General features: G+C 41.8%; 1 protein-coding gene across 1 annotated transcript; it reads left to right on the forward strand.

The window, feature by feature from the left end:
* The first annotated feature begins 179 nt into the window (after positions 1-179).
* TRMT61A (tRNA methyltransferase 61A) lies at positions 180-23,064 on the forward strand. The gene is made up of 4 exons (XM_041402529.1): positions 180-265; positions 2,917-3,283; positions 13,140-13,406; positions 21,652-23,064. The coding sequence occupies exons 2-4, from the start codon at positions 2,953-2,955 to the stop codon at positions 21,978-21,980; spliced, it is 927 nt and encodes a 308-aa protein (XP_041258463.1). The 5' UTR covers positions 180-265; positions 2,917-2,952; the 3' UTR covers positions 21,981-23,064.
* The last annotated feature ends 578 nt before the right edge of the window (positions 23,065-23,642 follow it).

The following is a 23,642-nucleotide window of genomic DNA, read 5'->3' on the forward strand; positions in this document are numbered from 1 at the left end:
CTCGAAGGGGCTGAAGTGTGCTCAGGGGGATGGATGCTTCGATGGGACTGTGGGCATGACGGCTCAGGGGAACGGGCGCCTCAGCAGGGCTGCGGGAACTAGGTGTGATCGCGCCCGGCAGAAGCGGCGGCGACTCCCCGGCTCCTGGCAGGGCTGGCGGGGGCGGAGGCGGCGGGAGCGTCAGCAGCCTGCGACCGAGGCGGAAGAAGGCGCTGGGCGGCTCCGCGTGTGAGGAGAGCCGGGCCGGGCCGGGCCGGGCTTGGGGAACCAAAGGGCTCGGGGCAGGGGAGAACCGTCCCCGCGGGGACGCGGGGCGCTGGGGCCAGGGCGTTCCTGCCCCGCGGAGCGGCCGCCCGGGGCCGTTACGGGTTAACGCTGCTCTCCCGCAGGCGAATGCCGCCTCCCACCCCTTCCCTGCCCAGTCCGTGCTTCTCACCTGCCCGCAGCTGAGGTTCCCGGGTCCGCTGGCACGGGCCGATGCGCTGCTGGGTGCAGGAGCCGCATTACCGCCCTCGGGATACGGAACGGGGCTGAGGGGAGCCTGGCACCGGGGTCACCTCTGAGCGGGGGCACGGAGCGACTCCCCAGCCTGAGTGCGCCTGGGCGGGGAGGGGGCTGTGCCTGCCCCGTCTGCCGGAGGTTCCCCAGCCCCCGTGCCAAGCAGCCAGGCTTCAGGAGGGGGCAGGGGCAGCCTGCCAGGTCCCTCTGGGAGCTGGTCAGGGAAGAGAGATGTGTGCCTGGGTTGTGGTTGATGGGAGCACAGAATTATGTTAGTGCTTTTATTTGTGAGGCCGCGAGGGATCCCCTGGGGCGTTGGGTTTAGGTCGCTGCAGCCATGGCAAACGCAGAGAGCAGTCCTGACCCCGTGTCAGGGGGCACCGCCTCAGTTTCCCGCCACTGCCATCCCCCCAGCGCCATTCCCCCCACAGCGTGTGGCGACAGCGGTGCCGCAGCAATCCCCTGCGTGCTGCCCGGGGAAAACCAAACAGTGCGGGAGCCTCTGCACTGCCCGGCAGTGGACAATACTGGAAGTCAAGTCACTCACTGTGCTCCTTGACAAGGGGGCGAGGCAAAGAAACTTCCAAAATTCCTCACAAATTCCAAAGTTCCTCACCAGTTACACCCCAAATGTATGATTATAATGTAGCAGGTGAGGTCTGAGCCTAAGGGATGTGTCACTTGGGGTGTCAGCATGCACTGATAGGGATGCACTTGATGATCTTAAAGGGCCCTTCCAGCCTTAAAGATTCTGTGATTCACTGCTGTGGCTGTTAGCTGTGGTAAGTGTAGTGGCTCTAAGGGAAGCAAGGAAGCTGGGAGCCAGTTGGTGTCATCAAAGGGAGAGGAATTCGTTCAGTGTTCCTGCAGGCTTGCTACAGCATTCTTTTGCACATGGGTGTAACACAGTAAATAATGTGAAAGAAATGGATTCCATTCGAGGTCCTTTCAGATGATACTTGTGAGAGCTGAAAACTGCACTGCATTAAAAGTATCTGGAATGAGAACTCTTAAATGTCATTTATGAAAGATTAAGAAATGAACATAATCATAGGGTGCAAGCTATAAAAGACAGCATTTGTTCTATCTCACAAAGTCCTTTATCTACATTTCTGAATTCATGGGATGCCCTTCTTACTATTTCATCAGATGTCCAGACAAGCCTCTTCTGCTTTGGCATCTGAACACCTTATGCAATAACCATGTCATAAGCTTTGGAAGTTTCAGCCACAAGCACATCTGTTTATCAAGCTCAGTGACTGCAGTGGAAAAATTATAAATCTAGCTGCTTAACAGCAAATTGAGCTACATGGAGGTTCAGGCATGAACCAGACTACAGACACCAGACTTTGAGAACTGAAGGTTTTTAATTGAAATGATGAAGCAGGACCAAACTTTTAAACATTCAACACAGAAGTGCTGGAATTCAGTAATTATTCTGAAACTAAAAGTAACACTGCTTTTGATTCTGCCAGGGATGGTGTACCAGAAATCTGACTTTCAAAGCCTTCTGTCATAGGCTTTAATTTCTAATTTTGGGATCCTTGTTACTTCATTAAGCAATTCTTGCATGAACTGATCAACCTGCAGCTTAGACAGTTAGCTGCTTTATCTGAAAGGCAATGTCAGGTTTCATTGTAGGCTGCCTTCTGATTTCTAGATTGTCTTCTCAAAGCCATCAAAATTTAATTGTAATTCTCTAAAACAGCTCTGAGACCATGGGGCTGAAGTGATTCAACTGTTGGCATTAGCTTGCAAGTGGTTGTTTACATTTAGCTGGAGCAGAGATCACTTCCCAGACAATTACTTTGCACCCCCAATGGCAAATTAAAGGCCACAATATTATTTTCTTTTTCCATGTAGTTAGTCCAGTTTATGCATAAATTAATGTCCTTATCCTATCTCTAAACGTTCATTTGGAAAACTTTCAAGTATACTTTTTTTAGTGGTCCTAATAGCTGGTGATTGAGGTCCAGGCAAGTAGCAGAATGTCTTTATGTTGTAAATAATCAAAAAATAAGCAAGAAGATGGGAATAGAAGTTAAACTTAATAACATGCTCTGAGTGCTCAGGAACTGTAATTGAATAGGGTGCTGAAATTGGTACTAACCTACAGTAGCATTTTGGAGCAGGCTGAGTAAATCACAATGTATTTCCTGATTTTCTTTAAGATGTACCATAAACCAAGAAAAATAGGTGTTATTTTCAAATCTGTGGGATCCTTCCATTGATTGTAATTGGATCAAGAGTGCAGTGGAGAGCAGCTCCCTGAACTTGCTGTAGCTCTCCTGCTAGCATCTTATTTGCACAGTGTGGTTTTGTTCTGTATTGGAGAAAATAAAATTACTTGGTTTTATGTCTGTAGGTTCAGCTCCGCCGTGGTCCTGTGAAACTCTCCTGACATATTTATTCTTCTCTAGGTGACAATCATCAGCCAACTACAAGATTGTCACCATGAGTTTTGTTGCATACGGAGATACGATACAGGATGGTGACACGGCTATTGTGTTCCTGGGCCACGAGTCCATGTTTCCTGTGAAAGTGCAGCATGGCTCTGTGACACAGACTAAGTACGGGGTCATCAGGCATTCCACAGACCTCATAGGCAAGAAGTATGGCTCCAAAGTGACCTGCAGTAAAGGAGGATGGGTGTTCATTCTTCACCCAACTCCGGAGCTGTGGACCATGAATCTCCCGCACAGGACGCAGATTCTGTATTCCACTGACATCTCCATAATCACCATGATGTTGGAACTGAAGCCAGGCTCCATAGTATGTGAATCAGGTAATAATTACTATGTTGAAATCCTTTATTAGGAACTAACACCAACACTTTCATTAAAAAACAGGGTTTTCTTTGTGTTTTGCAAAAAGTTATGCTTTCTTTCCACTGTGATACAATTTTCCCTGCCCACGTGTTGAAGAATTCTGTATCATGTGCACATGTTATCAGCTGCTGTTTCTTGAAAAATTGATGCTACTAAGGTGTGCAGCCTCATTTATATGGGTATACCTCTGAGCATGTGTTTGGTTAATTCATCTTCTTAGAAAAAATATGTAAACATTTTAATATCCCTTTTCTAAAACTGTTGTTAATACTTTAAAAGTATTTGTAAATACATGATTTAAATCAAGATTCAGGCTTTGAATTAGCAACCTCAGAGGATGTGGTTGAGATAACCTGGTGAAAGAGACTCTGGTGATAGGGTGTGAAACTAATAAGAGAAATAAATTGGCCGTATTTATATATGGCACTGTGTAAGTACATAAATTTAATTCTTCTTTTCCCAAGTGTAATATACTTGTAACACCACAACCTCATGCAAAATCACTGATTAAATACAATGGATGATGTGTTCATCACAGAGCTGTGTTTTATTTCTAAACTTGGTTTAATTTATTAACAGCTTTCATGCTTTTGCTTAATTTGGCAGTAAGGAGTGAAAATTGACATAAATGTTTTCTTCGTTACATGGAGTTTATATTAATGTCATCATAACTTTATTACTACAGGCAATATGAGGCTTGCTTGATTTGAATGAATCTCTGTAGTTTGGAGAAATAGCAGCTGAAGTAGTTTGTCCTTGTTTTTTCTGGCTGTTTGAGCATTTTTGAAGCAGTTTCATGCACCTCCCTCTCAAGCGTAGACATGGCAAAGGATCAGCGTGATAGGACTGTGATGCACTGTGCTTTCTTACATTTACCATTTCCTGTTCCCACACATGCATAATTTTGGGCAGCTTTCCAGGCATAATGACCACTTTCCAACACAACTGAGACAGCACTTACCTCTGCACCCAGTTGAGAACCAGGCAGTGTGTTTAGCTGGTTGCTGTACAGCAGCACTTGAAGCAGGCAAAGCCCTGTGCAGAAGCCTCTGGTACTGTGAAAATAGCTGGGTCTTGTGAGTTTGTAAAATGGTTTGCAGGACGATCAGACGTTTTTAGTTTTGTCATGGGAAGTTTCTGTATTCATCAGCTCTTCCCCTCCCTGCTATGTTTAGACAGGATGGGAAAAATAAACAAATCATTTGGGGGCAAGGGGAAGAAGAGATTGGAATTGTTCCATGTCCTGTCTCACTCAAGACTAGTCAAATGTACAGAGTTGTATATAAAATATTTTCAATAATGTCAAAGGTGCCTAGGGAGGATGAAAATGTTTAATCTCTTGCTTATCTAAACAGCTAAGAAATGGAAACACTTGATGATTTCCTAAAATGTTGTGAGTCGAAAGTCATAGCCACAAATCAATCCTTTTTGCTAAGGGCAAACTGTCCCCAGGTTCATTTTAATGCTTGTACTGACAATGTATTGCAACTTCAGCTTTCCAGGCAAAGTTTTACAGCTATAGTTATGCTTGTATTGCTTGCAAGGTTCACTATGCACAAAGAAAGGAAAGAAGAAAGAATAATAAATCCATCTGGCTAACCTTGAAGCAAGAGACCTTACTACAGATTTACTTTGAATTAAAAACTTGACAGGTATTGACACCTGGAGCCTGCAGTGTGGTGATGTAGCCTGATGTAGTGCCTGCTTTTTGGTGATGTAGCCTGCTTTGGTGCCATCCTAAATTCTATAGTGTTTGGTGATCCAAAATCATTAGCTCTAGATTAGCTTTGTGTGGGCTAGACAGAACCAGCCCAATGGTAATGAGTAGAAACAAGAGAGGAAATCTGGTAGAGTAAAACTTGAGTCTGCTTCCTGCTGGTGCCAAGTTTAGGTGTGTTTTAAGCATTAATTAGCACAGAAGTCTGTCTTTTTTATTATTTGAACTTAGATATACAGTTGCTGTATGAACTGGCAAAGCAGGCTCTGTAAAACATGCTGGGCTCTTTTCCTCTTGTCTTACTAACTCAACTGTAGAGGTGTGTCCTGTATTTAGCCATTGAAAGCTAGCAGAATTTTTAATTGGTCTCCCCAACTGTGAGAATAAATGGTTGCAAAAGTAAGAGGAAATACCTTCTGTGTCATGTTGAAATGCTGTGAATATAAATGATCTTCTGCATGTGATTATAAAAATGGAGTAGAATAACCAGAAGGATTAATTTTATGTCACTTTAATGATATAATTTAAATTGATAATTTAATGATATAGTTTAAATTGATTAATCATGATTTGTCCTAAAAGATACAAACGTATTAATATAGTTTTTACTACGTTTAATCATCTTTAATAAACACATAAAGAGCAAGCTTGTCAGCAGCACATGCATAATTAAAATGACCCAGGCATACTCTGTTGAGGAGGCTATAAGGAGACTCTGCATCTACCTGATGTTTCATGACAGAGGTGTAGGAATATGATCCTTTTTCTGTCTTCTGCTAATTTCTAATTTATAAAGGTATGTTGAGTTTTAAAACTCTTAGCACTGTTACTAGAGCTAAGATCTTTTTAAAATATTGGTCCCTGCTCTAAGAAATTCTGCACTTGGATACAGTTTTTAACAGCCCTATCTTTCCAAAATTGTGATACTCAAAATAGCTGCTTAAATATCTGCTGTGAGTGGCCCAATAGTATGAAAGTTTCATTCTTGTCAGGTAACTCTAATAATCCCATTTGTATTTATTGCATGTGCAGCAATGCCTAGATAAAGGAAAAGGCTCAATCTTTCTCTTCTGTCTCACCCCACTCTCCAAATCATCAACTTCCCAGGCTAGGCTCTCTGTAGAAAATTGACAACTGATTTTGAGGGGTTCACGTTTATTTTTAATACTATACTGGAACCAATATGAAACCTTTCAAATATTTTTTCCAAGCAAAGTCCTCTTCTTTCCAGTCCCCACACATCAAGGCTTTTTTACTGTTCTCTCTCCGTGGTGAGATGTAAAAGAGTGCCTGTCTTAATAGTACAGCATGTGAAATCTCATTTAATCTGATAAATCTCCGAAATATTTTGGCTTCAATGGAGTGTAGTATTTAGACAAAACGTAATTTAGTCAAAAGTACTTTAAACACCATCCCAGTGATCCTTCAGCATTCACAAAATCAGACTCACGTGAGCAAACACGTTAATTGGATTTTTTGTTTCCCTTCAGCTAAATCCCAAATTAAAAATTGCTAAACCCTATTCATTGCTACACAGCAATGGGTTTCTGAGCTGAGGGACCGGATTTCTGTAGGCTGAGAGCAGTGTTCTGGGTTCTCATGGTTTCTCAGAGGAGTAATAGGAGCTGCCACCCAGCCTTACCCTAGAGCCTCTCAAAAACAATTATGAAATTTTCAAACTCACAGCCTGGGTATAGATTTTGTTAAAGAGTACACTCATAAAAAATTAATGAGGACTTAATGATTAATGGATACTTAATAAATGATTAAGAGTTTATTGTGGAGTCCCAGCAAGTTAGCTGTATGCTTCTGACTCTTCTGAAGTGCTTATAGACTTTTTGACAAATACTGCTCATGTCTTCATTATTTTTGTGTCACGAGTACATATAAATTGTTTGCAGCTCTGTTTTTAGTGTAAAGTACAGATCAAAGTTAATTTGATTCTGGAATGTGCCCAAACTAATTATGTCTGTGTTTTATAATGTCTCCCTTATCTCCCTCTTAGCAGCTGTTCAGGTTAGAGTGAGAGAAGAATTAGAAAACCTGATCCTTGTGTAGCACCTCTTGGAGTATTAGGAAGGCCTGATCAGTACAAATGTCATAAACCACAACATCCTCTTGCCACACCAAGGCACTGAACAGGTGCTGGGGCCCCCAAGAGAAGGGCAGTAGAAAATATGTGGATCTATTGGAGCAAGTCCAGAGGAAGCCATGAATATGAACAGGGAGCTGGACACTTTCCCTATGGAGAGTGGTTGAGAGAGCTGCACTTGTTCAGCCTGGAGAAGAGAATGCTTCAGGGAGATCTTATAGCACCTTCCAGTACCTAAAGGAGCTGAAAGAGAGCTGGGGAAAGGGAATTTTACAAGGGCATTGGGTGATAGGACGAGGGGTAATAGGTTTAAACTGAAAGATGTATTAGGAGGAAACCCATTACTGTGAAGGTGCTGAAGCCCTGGCACAGATTGCCCAGAAAAGCTGTGGATGCCCCATCCCTGGAGGTGCTGAAGCCCAGACTGGATGGGTTTTGAGCAACCTGGTCTAGTGGAAAGGTGTCCCTGCCCCAGATAGGTGGGTTGGAACTAAAGAATCTTTAAACATCTTTAAGCCCAAACCATTCTGTGAGTTTATGATGATTCCATGAACCAAATCTCTGACCACATGAGGCATCACTGTAATGTATTCAGACTTGTGGCTGTCGTGTAGCTGATGAGGAATGCTGTTCATACCCTGAAGTGTTTGTTTCCAGACTTTCTGGACTCTCTTTGATCTTGTAATTTCACCTGACCACCACGTACACTTCTCGTGCAGCTCTGAACCTAACCCTGTTGTTAACCATATTATGACCATTCTGTAGAAGATTGCTTCCTAAAAAATTGAGACTTTTGAATATATAAGGAAAATCAATTTCTTCACTTGACTATCTAAGGAAAAATTGGTTCTTCATATTCTTTTGTAGGCAGTGCCAGCCTTGAAAACCTCCCTGCTATCCTTCCCTCAGCTCCTCAGTCTGGTCAGTGAGCAGTGGCCCTCTCTGACCTCCAGCCTGTTGCCTAAAATTAAAATGCCTGCTTCAGCATGGTGTCCATTACAGATAGGCAGATAAGCTAATTTTCTGTCATGGGAACTTCTTGACTGCAAAGTGAACTTTTTTGATTAGGTGTTTTCTCTTTCATCCATCAGTTCAACTCCGTGAAATTTTCTCCCTCCCTCTCTTCCTTCTCTCTGTCCCTGCTCCTCCTGTGTCTTACGTCTGTTACCATGATTTGGACCCTTGACTATCTTCCCAGGAAGATATTTGGGTTAATTTCCATCAAATGCTTAATATCTTTCAATGTATTCATTATAAGTCATTACACAGACTTGTCATTTAGAGTGAGCAGTCTGTCTGTTCAGTGCTTCTTGACAGATTTTAGCTGTGGAGTTTGCTCTGTCTCAAGATTAATTTTCCCTTGGTTTTGAGGCTCTTTCCGTTCTCATGGCTGATTCATGACCTATTTTACTATTTGCTAGGACTAAGTGGTGTAGCTAGGAGACAAATAGAGCAACACTGTCATTGTTTTGTTGTATTTACGCATTTCAGAATATCTTAGGTAGCCAAATTTTGCATCAGAAGCTTAAGTTCTCCTAAAATGTTACTTGATATTTCAGAGACCCAGTATTAAATAGCACTTTGCATACTTTTTTCCTGTTTCCAAGCAATATGAACCTTTTTATGCACTTAAGAGCTTATTCAGCTTTATTCCAAAATGCTTTTGCTTACACACAGCTGTACACATCTATAAATCCTAAATGACAATATGTAGCTCCTTTTTTAAAAAGAAGCACCATGATGAGAAACTTCCAGGGAAGACAAGCCAAGCAATAGCCTGCAAAGAGAAAATGTAGTGGAACACAGAATCAGGTCACTTGTATTTATGGCACAGGTAGGATTCCAGGAGATTAGACAAATATCCGTTGCAATAAGGAAACCAGACTAACAGAAAACAGTGTAAAATGTACTTTGTATCCTATATCAGTTAGGTGCTGTGCTCGATGCCATGGTGACACTCAGTCTTGGCAGTGTTCTGTGCTGAAATAACATGCTTTATTTTTGAACAGCTCAGATATTGTCCACTGCAACTTTTGAGAAGGTGAGAAATGATTTTAACGTGGTCATTGTTTCAAGATGGCTGAGGTGTGTGGAGGCTTCTCTGTGGAAAACCTGTCGCTTGAATAAGCAGAGTGAGAAGAACAGATCTGTTGGAGGTCAGGGCAGTTGAGAAGTTCATCTGATCAATACTTGTTTGTCTGCAAATCAGAAGGAGCTATCAGTAGGTGCTGAGCTAGAGTGTTTTGTACAGGTGTCCACTTGCTAGGACTGAAATCCTAAAAATGCAATGTTCTGCTTGTTTTGGGAGAGGGGCAAAAACACTCCCCAAGAGCTTATATGTATCAGAGAAGGAGAATGCCGTGTGTTTGAGCCCAAGAAGAAGGAAAGGATACTGTGTCAGTGTGCAGGGCCATTAGCCACCCAAATCGTGGGTGTAACACAGGAGCTTAGTTCCTGCCTTTGGACTGAAGTGGAGCCCATTCCTTGTTCACTCTGTGCTGATCCCCTGCACAGTGCTGCCTCCTCAGATGTTGAGCTCTGTGTGGCATATTGGGGCCCCTGCGGTGTCTCATTAAATGCCTGCAATGCAGATGTCTGCTTTTTGACTAAGATGTTTGAGATCACAGAACAGTCAGTGTAAAAGAGCATCACATTTTCCAAGTGAAAATTAGCAATGGCATAAGTGCTCACCTAAGTGAGCTCTAAAGCAGCAGCTGTGCTGTTAAGGTTGTCTTCGGTACAGTTTGAATTGTTGTTGTTTTGCCCCTGTTCTGTAGAGTCCATTCATGGTTAAAACATAGTAGTCAGGTGGGCATTGTCCTGTGGTAGAGAGCAAACAGTTTTTGAGGCCATTTATTGTGCAGGCTGTCAGAAAGGGAGCGTTCTGGTGTAAAAATTATAAATTAGTTGTTCTAGTTGTCTTACCTTCTGCTTTCTAGGTCATATCAGGAACACAGACATTTCACTGCACCTCTATGAGAAAGAAAATCCACTGAAGTTCTTCCAGTTCTGATCTTGCCTCTTCTGATACAAAATGTTAATTTTTGAGTATCCAGTTTTTTGGTTCAGATAATTTGTATACAGGTAATTCAGGTATGCTATTTCTGGTTTGGTAGCATCCTACTATGTCTGCAGTAGTACTCCTTGGGTTTTGTCCTGACTGATTCTGTATCATGCTGGGATACATTTCATTTCCCAAGGAAACTTGTACCCAGCTAGAACTTACTCCAAACTGGTGCCTAAGACTCTTTGAGTCACATTTTGCTTTTTATCAGTAGTAATTTTGAAATAAAGACAAAGAGAAATTGAGATGGTTGCAGGAGGACAAAAATGTTGAATGTTGCAGATTTGCAGGGAAGAAGGTGAATATAAGCATTAATTTCCCCTTCTACAACATCACAAAAACGTTGGGTTGAACCCCTGCCTTGTGCAGACAGTGCTAATTGGGCTTTAGGGCTTGTGGCAGGTATGGACTCATGCCAGACTCATATTAATGGATCACATCAAATGTGCTGATCTATTGGGCACATGAGAGTTAAGGTTCATCATCATGTCACATGTCTGGGTTCAGAATATATTTTGTGGGAGAGATTTTTACAATAGTGGGTGATTCATAATCATTTTGTTTCCTGCAGTTTTGAGAGTGTTGTTACAGAGAAGGCAGGCAGCATCTTCAGAAATACTTCCATTAATAATATTAAAGTGATAGAATTTGATATGTTAAAATCTGATACATATGTATTGTTCTCATGTTTGTGGTAGCCAGTCAACAATGAATAATTCCTGGCAACCTTGTTTAACAAAAGCTCTGTCTGTAATCCGCCTGCAAATGGTGACTTCCAACATCTTTGTTTCAGTTCAGGGTTTGGCTTGGAGTGTTTGTGAATAAAAGAAGAGTTTTAGAAAGAAGCCAAAACATCTTAATGGATTTTCCTGTGGAGGAGACAAATGGTATCTTCTGTGGTGTTTTTAAGAGCAGATTTAAAAGGAAAGTGATTAAAAATGTAAAAGAATATGAACAAGGAAACTGGATACATGCACAAGCTGCTTCGCTCTTCTGCTTACAGCCCAGGCTTGTTCACTCCTTCAGATTAGTAGAGAGAGATGCAGAAAGTGTTCAGCACTACACATTTGAGAGGTACAATAATTAAATTTCCTCATTTTACAATAGTTCTTAATTGTGTAATCCTCCCTTTTGGCATGAAATGTAATGGCAGAATTTCAGTCTTTAGCATCCTGTGAGCAATAGTTCCTGCCTTTGTCATTAAAAACATATCAATGGAATATTATTTCTTTGTTATGCACATATATCATTGAGTTTTCACAACCACATGGCTGCTGTGCTGCCGTTACTCCTTTGACCAGGGAAAAGTTCACTTTGACATTTAGATCCTTCAAGCTGTGGCAGGCTGGTTTTTGATGTATGCACATCTAGGTGTGTTTTGCTTTTTCTTTGTTTTATTTTAATACCGCCTTATTTTCACTGTATTAAATACATGTGTGTAAATGTTTCTCTCTTCTCTTGGACCTCTCTGAAGCCAATGCTAAAATCTGGAGGTCCTCCCTCCCTCCCTCTCTAACCTGCCCTGCTGAAGCTGCAGCGGGGTGCCAGTCTGCCCGCTGGGGTCAGAGCCCTCTCAGAGGGGAGCAGAGGAGCGCTGCCCATCCCGCGGTGCAGCCGCTTGATCCGGTGGCAAACACGGGCCCTGAGCTCTGTTTACAGTCTGAATGTCTCCCCTTTCAGAGCTGTCGGATTAAATGCAGTGCCACAGCAGTGTTCCTCCCCTTATGTGACTAGAGGGCAAGAACCTGGGATCTGCCAGTGAACCCAGACTTCCTGCATGATTATGGAAAGTACTGCACCAATTAAGCGGCTGTACCAGCCCCTGTGCCCCCTAATTAATTTCCTTTCTACTTGTTTCTGAGCTGCTGTACTTCAGATTCTGTCCTTTATATGTTTTTTAAGATTTATGCTAGCTGAAAGAACTTGCCTCGAGCTGAACAGTTGTTGAAAATAGCTAGAAATAGATTTTATTTCTATGGGAGAAATGTGTTCTAAGCACAGAATTATGAATCAATAAACACAGAGAATTCGGGCTTGCTGTGGGGTTTTGAATTTGGGGGATTACTCCGTTAAATGCCATTGAGTGACTAATTTGCAATGGGAATTGGTATATGGGTGTTTTCTTTGTTATTAGTCATCCATCTATTTAATATGCCAATGGATCATTTAAAGTAAGTTTCCTAAATTATCAAACTAAAACAAGGAAAAAAATCTTTGTCTTGTCAGTCCCTGTTTGTACGTGGTAATTGTAGTTACCTACAATTGTGTTACAGATTTTGTTAGACTAAGTTAAGCTTGTGTAGGTGTGTGTAAGTGAAAACAGGTGTTTGATCAGTGTGACTGCAAGGAGCCAAGAGGCCTTAGTTTTGGGTAATTCCAGTGGTAGTTGAGGTTGTCTCTTAAGAGATCTGTGCAAAGCAAACTGTATCCTGAAGGCCATTTGTTTGCATGGATATTAATAGGATTTCCAAGCACATACCCATGCCAACATCTTTTCTTTGTTTAGTAAAGTATAATGTTTTGAAAATCCCTTAAAATTTGCCTTAATCTCTTTTCACCCTAGAAGAGTCTGACACTTTGAAAACAACCTCTCCAACAGATTTCCCTGAATTTTTCCTGTTGCATTTACTTCTTCGTGTTCTCTAGTGGCAGTTGTTAGAGCTATAGCTGACCCTTGGCATTCATTTCCTACTCCAGGGAGATCTGGGTTTGCCAGATTTTGTAATGAATGCTTTGAGGACCCAGAAGACTGTTTCCTAGGACACCTAGTCCCTCCCTCCTTGTGAAGGAAGGACTGTTCTCTTTCAGGAGCTGAGCCAGAGGTTTGTGTTCACTTGAGTTTTGAACAAGTGTTCCAAGCAGGGAGATGAATGCAGAAGATTTTAGTTCTGCTGTTTGTCTCTGACAAGCTCAATTTCATGAGTTGTTTGTCTCTCCTAGGTACGGGCAGTGGGTCCCTCTCCCATGCTCTCATCCGGACGGTGGCTCCCACCGGGCACCTGTACACTGTGGAGTTCCACCAGCAAAGGGCTGAGAAGGCGCGGGAGGAGTTTCGGGAGCACGGGGTGGAGCACCTGGTCACTGTGACCAACCAGGATGTCTGCAAAAATGGCTTTGGGGTCTCAAACATTGCAGATGCCGTGTTCCTAGATATTCCATCTCCATGGGAAGCCATAGGACATGCCAAGTCAGCACTAAAAGCTGAAGGTAACTGCATTTTTCTCTTTCTATTCAGGAGGCACTGTGCACGTATCTCTGCCTTTGAGCCATACACTAGATGTGCTCCCTTCCCTTGTGTGATCACTGCTCTCAAATGTCAGTCTCCAGGCATTTCTAAGGCTATAAAACCTTCAAAAGGTGTCTTCAATTTACAGTGGAAGATTTGAAAGGAGAACAACTTTTTCCTGCAGACCTGTGAGAGCTGCTACAATTAGCATGGGCAGTTTATAAAAACTCCTTTGAACCATTCTCAAGTGCATTTTGCTAGATCTGAGGTGTGTGGGAAGCAGAAGTAACAATAAATGCTGAAAGCAAATTTCTTTGGCAATTCAGTGAAAAGGTGTTTGAATAAAAGGTGTTCAGCCTCAGTTCACATCAATCATTGCAGATTTGTACCCATTTAACAGAGCACCCCAATGGTAATGTTAAAAAAACAGTGGTTGCACTTAAATATGCTTGCCAGTTTATGTCCTAAATCTTTGTGCTTGGAGCTAGTAAGAAGTTTGCCATTGGATGCAGTGGGAATGGAACATAAAGAATGTTCCAGCTTATGCCAGTTACTCTGGGATTGTGACAGCAAGTGAGAACTGATGTTGAGGTTTTGCACAGATATCATCACTTTATTATACCTCTTTTCCCTATAGAAAAATAAACTTCAGTGAATAAATAATTATTTTATCATGGAATAAATTTTAATTAATTTCATAATTGTGTGGCTTTGAATTAACTTTTGCCAAATTACTTCCATCTACAAAAATTACTTCTCTCATCAAGAGAGCATGGTGTACTGAACAGTGTCCATGCTGGGACATGAGTTTAAAAAACCTTGATTATGTGCCAAGGCCCAGTTCTTTGTTAAAATATGTAATCACAGGCTGGATTTCAAGTGAATTGCTAAGTCTTCTTGAAATCACAAGATTGAAGCTTGTTGTTAAAGGTCACTGAATGTGCACTGCCTTGCTGAGTCAGGACCAGCTCTGCTGTTAGGCTACCTCAGCTACTACTGAAAATTTTCTAGAAAGCTTTGTGATACCCACGTAACACACTTTCTTTAAAAAGTGAATAAATAGAGTGAGCCTTGTTAGCACTCTGTACCTGCAATGGTTACAGCTCAATTTGTAACAGCTTTCCAGTGTGTCCTGGGGGGGAAGAAAATCACTGCACTGTACAATGCCCTTCCCATGCTCAAATTATCTAATCTAGTGAGCACAGCACTCAGCTGACTTCCCAGCTTAGAAGGCGCTGCATTGCGCAGTCCAATTTGAATTATTTAAGTGGTGCATGCTTAGAATACTAAGCAGGGCTGCTTGAACAGTTCCAAGTTTTGAATCCTTGTCTCACTCCAGCATTTGAAATCCTAGAAAATGTAATATAGTCCCAAACCGGCCATACCATCTGGCTATGCTTTTCTGTGCTGTGCTACAAGGTTACATCTGCTTAGGCAATATAAATAATACTTCAAAATCCCACATTTTTGTGTTTGTGAAGTGGCACCATTCACTTTATGAGCCACTCAAAAGGGGAAGTTGCTGATCCTTGCTGCAGGTTTTGCTGCAACCAGCCTCCCATGTCTGAGATCTGGTACTGGTCTAAGGCTCCTCTTTTGGCAATCTGGTACCTGACTGACTGGGTGCATTTTTTAAATTTTGCTGTTTTGCATATAAACAAAAACTGTTTATATATATTTATAGAAAATATAATTAATTGTAGTAGTAAAATGTGAAAACGTACACACTTTCCTGTTTTATCCTGAGTCAGGTGGGTAGTTTTGTTGTGGTTTTGTTTACTGCTGTTAAATCTAAAATATGGCAGAAGGTTATCTGCAACTGCTTCCCTTTCCCTACCACAGGCAGATAATTTAATAGTGGTCCTTTGTTTTGTTTTCAAAGAGTTAAACCTCTTGTGCAGTACAGCCTGTGCACATTCTGCTGTTACTGAACCCCGTTCCAGGGTTCGTGTAGTGATAAAGCATCCCTAAAGGAAATGAGTTCCACTCTTTTCTGTCCACGCCCTCTCTCTCAAATCTGGACAGGGTCACATTTGAACCATTCACACTGTGGGTTTTGTTGTGATGTGTCATGCAAATATCACAGCTGTACTGCCAGATAGTGGTAATTTAGTCCCTGAAGTCTTAAGGTATTTTGAATTAAATGAAAACTAAGCAACTTCTATATATAGCATTAGCTACTCTCTTCCTTAAAACCTCAAGACTCACAATGGAGTTCAGCTGAGATGACATGGGAGAGTTCTCAACCTTAACAAAACCTTATCAGATCAGTTTTCTCTTCCACTTCAGCTCAAGGCCCTGAATAGTTGCAGCTCCTAGTAGGCTGAGTGTTAATGATCCTGTTTACAGAGTACAATTATCACTCACGTTATGCCTTGCAGGATGCTGTAAATACACTACTTAGAGCAGCTTGGCCTCCCATTTAAAGCACTGCCAGCCTCTGAAGAGCTGAACAAATAAAATGGCACAGTATGGTTGTGACTGGAAGGTTCTTGTTCTCTGGTGATGCTCTCTGCCAACGTTCAGGTTTGCATCTCAGCTGCATCCTTTTGTGCTGATGTCACCAGTCACACTTCCAGTAGAAAAGCTGCTTGTAGCATCTCTGAGGCACTGCTGCACTGCAGAACTTCCTTTCATTTCCAGACCTGCACTGTTTTTCTTCTGCAGCATCTGCTGATTAATGCTTTTCTGTTGTCATAGCTGCTGTTCCAAATATCTGCCCTTGGTGGTTTTTGCAAAGTTAATGTTAACCCCTTCAGACTAAACTTTTAAAAATTAGGAAATGAGAAAATTGTGAGGTAACAAAAATATTCTCAATATTCTACAGTTCTTAAATGCCCTGAAACTTTTGACTCACAGTCATTTCTCAGCTGAATACTGTAGTGCTTTGAATATAATTCTGCACCCACCTACTCTACTCTCATAAATACTGTCTATTTCTTCCAAAGCTGTGGAAGATGAGGGGGAAACCCACTGGTACAATAATTTTCATACAGATTTTAAATTTTCAGGTAGAGGGATGGAAAATTACAGCCATGTATTAGGGTGGATTCGACTCTTGTATTTTAAGTTGCTTCTTGTGGTGTTTAACAGTCTGAGTCACAAAATTATTAAAACCACCTCTTTTATTTCCTTTCTTTCTTTAAAGATTTTACTCTTAAATTCAAATTTTCCATTCCCTCTGGAGCATAGTAAAGCCCCTAAATTATGAGTTTATCAAATTGTGATCCTTGAAAACAACCGAACATGGTGCTGTCAATTCTCCCCCCAAAACTCTGCAGATAGAGTTGACTTTGAACATCTGCCTCTCTGGGCCTCTGCACTTCCATGTCCATGTAGGAAGCCTCACTGGCTATTTTTCTTGAGCTCCAGAGGTTATTCATGGTCCCAGTTTTAAACCACTCAAGTGTGGCTTTGAGGGACAACTTCTGTCCCTCACCATGTGAAGTACTTCAGCTACTAATTCATCCCTAGCTTGGGTCTGTCAGGGCTTGGTAGGTCAGGTGCACATGGTGGGCCTGCCTGAAGTACAAGGGATTCTTTCACATGTAGAGAGTCAAGCAGAAGGATTCCTGCATCAAAATCCTCACTGTGGAATGCCAGCCAAAGCTACTAACTTTTACACAGTTTGAAGGAAGTAGTTTGGGATGAAAGGATCCCTAAAGAAAGTTGTTAGGTTTTCTTCCCCAGTATGGAGCAAATTGATTCTTTAATTTCCTTGTTACATGCTTTTACCAGCCCATAATAATGAGCAGGAATAAATTCCTTTTGAATGATGCACCTACAAGTGCAGAGGTTAAGGTCGCATTTGCAGAAAATCACATCAAGCTCCTATTAATGAGCTGGCAAGTGATTTGGAGAAAATTCTCTTTTCTGAATCAAGAAACATCCTTTAATTTCTTCCAACAGCCAAATCCTCTAATTTCACTTGTCAGGGAAGCTACATCAAATCGCCCACGAGCACACGCACTTAAAGGACATTCTGTCCCCTTTTGCAGAGACAATATTTTTGTCACAGAGTAAATGCCACAGCGATGCTGCTCAGTGACTCTCCTGCCTCACCCCTACACAATGATAATGGCTGTGTAGCTTTTTTTTTTTCCTTCCTTGAGATCTTTGTAACGTAATCTTCCAATTATGACAATGCATTTTAGTCCCAAGCTGTGTTCTTTTGCCAGAGGTAAAAATGTTGTGCTGTATTCTTTATGTCACAGAATCATTCTAAAATTACTGGCCCTTTTCCCTAAAACTTAATGGTGCTGTAGTAGATGTGCATCATCTAAATAATACTGGGATGATGAAAGAACCTGTCAGAGCACTTGTAACACATACAGTAACCTACAAAAACAACAGCACGTTTCTTGGACGTGTTTTCTGTATCATAAGCACACACTGGAGTCCTTGTCAATTGATAGCACTGAGATTTTCCACTCTTGAAACCTAATGCACTTAATAGCTAAACAGAGCTAGTAGAGATGTTAGTCCTTGCTCAGACAAACCACAAACGAAATTGTTTGTTAGAGTTGCACAGGAACATTCTGGCAACTTTTGAGGCGCTGGCTTCTTGTAGAGATGCAGTGGTGGGTCCCTCAATTACCAATTAGATAAAGTCTGTTGAAATGTACAGTACTGTGTGGATGAAAATCTTCTACTTCCCTCTTCTCTTAAGCTCACTTTTCTAACCATTCCAGCATGAATTGTACTTCCATTTTCATGTCCTTTCGACCCTGTTGCTGGTTACAATGTCTGCCAGGACTGTGTGGGCTTGTTCCAGGCTATGGATTCAGGACAGTTAACCTCTCCATTAATGCTTCAAACTAACTCACTCCCTGTAAAACTGAAGGTAGAAAAAAACTTAAGTCTTTCATGCAGTCTCATTATTCTCTTCTCCTCAACTGTAGCACTTGTCAGATGCATTATACATGAATAAACACATTTTTAGACAGCTCTTGAGATCAAAAAGCTCACACAGCTTCCCAATGTGAACAGGATTAATCTCTCATAATTACTATATCAATTTATGATGACACACAGATCTCATTAACCAAATTTAGGAACGGTAGCTTTCCTTAAAGGAGAGCTCTGAAAGAACACAAACCCAATTTGTACAAAAAAGTTTCCATTCAGATGTTTTCACTGCTCTCTAGTCTAGTCCATCCCTTTGTGATCCACAGACAGAGCAGTGTGCCCCAGGGAGGAGAGGGAGGGAGTTCATGTCTTTTCTTCATTCACTAAGGAATCCTTGGCAAGACAAAGCAGTGCATATTCAAGTCCTTTAAGCCCTAGAAGCCTCTTGGTGTCTGAAGGACAAGAGGGCTCTCAAAGAGTCTGAGAACTGTGAATGCTGAAATCTAGATTTATATTTGTTTGGTGATTGTGACAGAAAGGGTGTTGCCTAGCTGGTAGTCCAGCTGGGTACAGAGGGCAGAATTCAGAAGCATCTGCTCTGTTAAAGATGACAATGTCTCTGCTCCTGGGACAGATGAGCATGTCCTTCTGAGGGCTGGATTTCTACTTTTTTTTGCTGGTCTAAACACACCATAGGAATTGAAACTTCCAAATGTTTCTATTTTAGACAGGCTCTTGCAGTCTGGAACTGCAATTTCATTTTTGCCTTCCAGCCTTCTGCTAACTGTAGTTTTCCAATCTTCACTCCTAATATCTGCTTAATCACTAATTCCAGCCTGTAACTGCAAGTCAGATCTGGCCTGCCTGATGGTACAGGAAAAAACAGAGGGACTCCTCTCCCACTTGTTAGGATCTGTAGGGACAGATGCTTGATGGGTTTGCTTCTAAATCCTTTGTAGGTATATTTATTTGGGAGGGATATATAAAAATAACGAGAACTATAGGCGTGAAAGGGGAAAACAAAATTGACAGAACTATTAAAACCCATTGGATGGTCTCTGGAGTACCAGCAGTTCACTGTTTTCTCATCTTTCACACCTGAGAAACTTCCAGCAGTGCAGGAAGTAAAGTAATATTTTTTGTGCTTGCCTTCTGGATTTTTGCTACTGCAAGCAAGAGCTTTCTTCCTTACCAAATGGCTTGAAAGCCTGTTTTCTGTAACCCTACTTCCCCCAGCAGTTGTGAGGAGGCAGCCAGATAAATCTTCACCAAGTTTGGTGTTGACGTGCTGTGCTCAGCTGACCAGCCCCAGGCAAGAGGAAGGGTGCTCTGCCTTTAATTGAAGGCTTGACGAGAACCGTAGGTGGCTTTGCAGCTTGCATGGCAACAGCTGTGTGCAGGCTTTGAGTTTTTGACTGTAAATCCAGAGCATGTGAATTCAAAAGCCTAAACGTATCTTCAAACCCTTAGAGTCAGAATAAATAAGAACAGACTAACTGTAAATGTAAATATATTTTGCTTTCTTCATTGCAATATAAAACCTCAAAACCAAAAAGCCTCAATGAAGTAGTAGTCTCTGGTCTCTCAGATTCTTGCTTTGCAGACAAAGAGTTATTGTGAACTGACATTTAGTTAAGTCAGACATTTGCTCAGTTCCCTACACAATAAGAATATAAATTCTTTCTTTGTAACATGTGTGCATGATAGTAGCTTTCTTATTATGTAACAGAATTTTTTTCTTGAGCTTTTGTGTTTTACATCTGCAGCCATAGTAGAGTATGGAAGTTCTTTGGGCAGAAAAGATTAGCTGTCAGATTCAGGAACATTTTGGTACTGCTGACCATCCTGATGAACATACAAATCTAATTTCATGGCAGTTAATGGCCTGGGCATGCAATTAAATCAGCATCAACAGACTTGGTTCATAAAGACACATACCAGCATTAGTTTTGCAGGTGATTATTAGATTTGGGTTTTAATTGTCACTCCAGGGAATTACTTGTCCAAGGTACTTTGTTCTGAAGATTCATGATAAGAACCCCTTGGTGTGGAGACTTTATTTGAGGACTAAAATTAAATCCTGCTTAGCGTATGGTGGATTAATGATTGTGGAAAGTGTTCTTCCCCAGGCAGTACCCAGCACATCATTGCTGCACAGTAACTGGAGTGCTACAGTGACGCTTTCAGACCTGATGCTTTCTTTTTTTAGAGATCTGACTTTAGAAACTAAAAAGGAAAAAAAAAAAAAGGGAGTTTGAGATAAAGCAGGCTTCATGTAATCCCAGCATTGCCTCTATTTTTAGCAGGATGCTTTGCTCTGGCTTGCACGGGTTCTTTACTTAGATGGCTGGTATTGGAAGGTTTGACTGGAGCCCAGGAGAGGACTGGGGAGGAATGCAAATCAGGTCACCAGGCATTTTCATCTAATTGTAATAAATGAAACAATAGCTGAAGCTGCATTGCCCAGCGTTCCTTCCTCCTGCACAAAAGCTTTTCAGGAAGGGCAGTTGACTTGGGGGACACTGTGTCCTGGGTGAAAGCACATGCCCTGGCCTTATGGCAGACAGTGTCCTTATAATTCTTTGATCTGATTTGGCTGTGGCTTTTCAGAGTAAATCTGAATCATTCTATTCTCAGCTGTTAAGGTGACATTGTAGCACTTAGAAAGGTGTAGGAGGCCTATTAATCGTCCATAGTAAGAATCAAAAATCAGAACTGGGCATAGACAAGGAGACAAGTGTTAGTTTATCACTTAAAAGTCCTGTCCTAGAGTTTTACAACATTTGCTGTAAGCCTGCACGATGTGATATCCAGTAAACTTCAATGCTCAGGAGACATGCTAGTCAGCTTGACTAAAAGGGTGAAGCCTTACCAGCGCTCCATCTATGGCCTGGAGAGCTGCCTTTATTCTGTCCACGCATACCAGCATCCTCAGCTAAACACAGCCGCTTTGTCAGGGGCTCCAGCGCTGTGCAGCGGGTGGAGGATGACTTCTGGCTTTGTGTGCGTGCCAGCTGCAGTGTGGTGCCTCAGTCCACAACGGTGGAGAGCCATTCCAAAGGAGTCGCTGCTCTAAAGGGATCAGCTTTTAACAGTTTTGCTGTGGACAAATGTCGAGGGCAGCATTGGATGTGGAAGATGAGTGAAGTTGCTGTTGTCGTTTTTAAAGGGTCTGAAGCGTCCTGTGGAGTTGTCCGTGTTTGATTTTGTGCTGACACTTTAAACCAACAAAGTTGCCATGTGAAGAATTTCCTGAAGAATGTTTCACTTTGTCTGTATAATAGTAATTCTCTGGGCATCTGGGAGAATTTGAAAAAAGATGAAAAGCGCTTCATTTTGGCTTTTGCCCTCTTTTCCACTGCCCGTCTTATTTTGCAGGTGGCCGCATCTGCTCTTTCTCCCCCTGCATTGAACAAGTTCAAAGAACCTGCCTAGCGATGGAAGAATATGGTTTCACAGAGATTAACACCTTGGAAATTCTTCTCCGGGTGTACAACGTAAGGACAGTTAGCCTGCAAATCCCTGACCTTGGAAAAGCAGCTGAGGATAATTCTAGCACTGGCTTTGACAGCAGCAGCCCATCACATCAAGGCAGCCCGTGTGCTAATCTGCAGCAAGGGACTGTGCAGTTCAAGAGTGGCGTGCCACTGAGGGAGGTGGTGGGGCACACTGGGTACCTGACCTTTGCCACCAAGAGCCTGGTGTAGTACACGCCCAGTTTGTGCAGTCTGGAGTGGAGTTTGTGTGTATTCTGTTTTCGTGGCTCTTTTTTTGTATGGCATCCAAAGTTTTACTTGTCAGGGAATTCCATATATAGTCAGATTTGGTTGGAATATGCTTTGTTTAAATAGCACACAAGCATTAAGCAGAGCAGCATCAAGGGAATGCTGAAACTCTGGAATGGTGCTCCACTTGCTGTCAGAAAGAAGATAAATTAATAGCAAATGGCCATTCACTGGAATGTGCAGAATTAAGATCTCTCATAAGAAAGCAAAACAAACAACAGACAAATTACAAATAAGTTAGATTTTTTCCTCCTTTTTTTCTGAATTACTTTCCCAGGTTTATGTTTTTATTTTTTCCTAGCACCACTGGACACTTTTCTTTTAACTTCTCCAGTGTCTGTGTTATTCTCAAGAATGTGCAAGTGCCTACTTCCTACATTTTAGATAAGAAAGTTCCAAGATTATAGGGTTGCCAGCACAACTGTTCACAGAATCAGTGTTTCCGTGGAATAGTGTTCCAGAGGATTATTGGCAGCACTCAGGAGCACAACCTCTTACTCCATTTCAGGCTGGCATCTGCAAATCATTTTGACTACACAGAGGTCAAAGAAGTGTGGTAATTGTTGGATTTAATTTAAATTGGTATATTGTGCTCATCAGTTTGTAGTAGAAATTTGAACCTGGATCCATACAGTCATATTCTAATAGAACAACCACTTGCATAGTTGATGAATCCACTGTGAAAATTAACTGAACAGCTGGCTAATATTATCTGAGCACCTCTTTGTAAGTGGTGTGGATGAGGTTCCAGTTGTTTGGTGGTTAATTTCCATTGTGGTGTATTGTTTTCCTGCAGCTGAATGACAGAAAGATTGCTTTTGGCAGGATTTCTGTCTCCAAATTACATCAATAATGCAAACTTACTAAAATCCTCAACCAACCTTATTAATTAAGTTTTCAGATCATTTACTCTTTGGTCTTCCATACAAAGCTGGTGGGTGTGATGAACTGTTTGAATGCTGGATTACATTTTGTATTTATAGATTAAAATAATGATGCAAATTTATTAAAGTTCCTTCTTTTTTTCTCATTTTATTTTTAATAGTAAATTCACAAATATTCCTATTCCAGCAACTGGTGCTGCCACTCAAAGCATTTAGCTGTGCCTTGCATGCAGTACCTGAGCATATCGATTGCTGTGCAAGAGAAACAGCCATTCATAAACTGCTGCCTGAACATTTAACCTGATATCCCTCCCCCATTCTTGACAAAAATAAACAAAGCTAAGCTTTAACGTGTTTCAGCAGAACGCTAATCCAGAACGGTTTAAAGAGAGCTCAACCGATCACGACTGCAAAGATAAACTGTTGAGCAGATTAAAGGCAGAAAGCAATTCTGTTCAGCTAAATCAGTTATGTAAGTTGGCCTACAGCTGCAGCACATCCCTAGAAATTATGGGGAAGTTCCCTTTCTGCTGCTGTTCGTGTTCTCCAGGCTGTGCAGTAAGCTGCTGATGCTGTGTGTGGGGTTTGGTGGCTGTGTTAGAATGTGTGTGTGTGTTTGTGTGTGCACATTTGTGTGTGCACATGTTTCTTTGTGTGTGCTGGGATCACCACCCCGCAGCACAGCACAGCTACTGACAGA

The sequence above is a fragment of the Onychostruthus taczanowskii genome, unplaced genomic scaffold (genome assembly GCF_017590055.1).
Source record: "Onychostruthus taczanowskii isolate IOZ18803 unplaced genomic scaffold, ASM1759005v1 scaffold1, whole genome shotgun sequence".
NCBI classification, from domain to species: Eukaryota; Metazoa; Chordata; class Aves; order Passeriformes; family Passeridae; genus Onychostruthus; species Onychostruthus taczanowskii.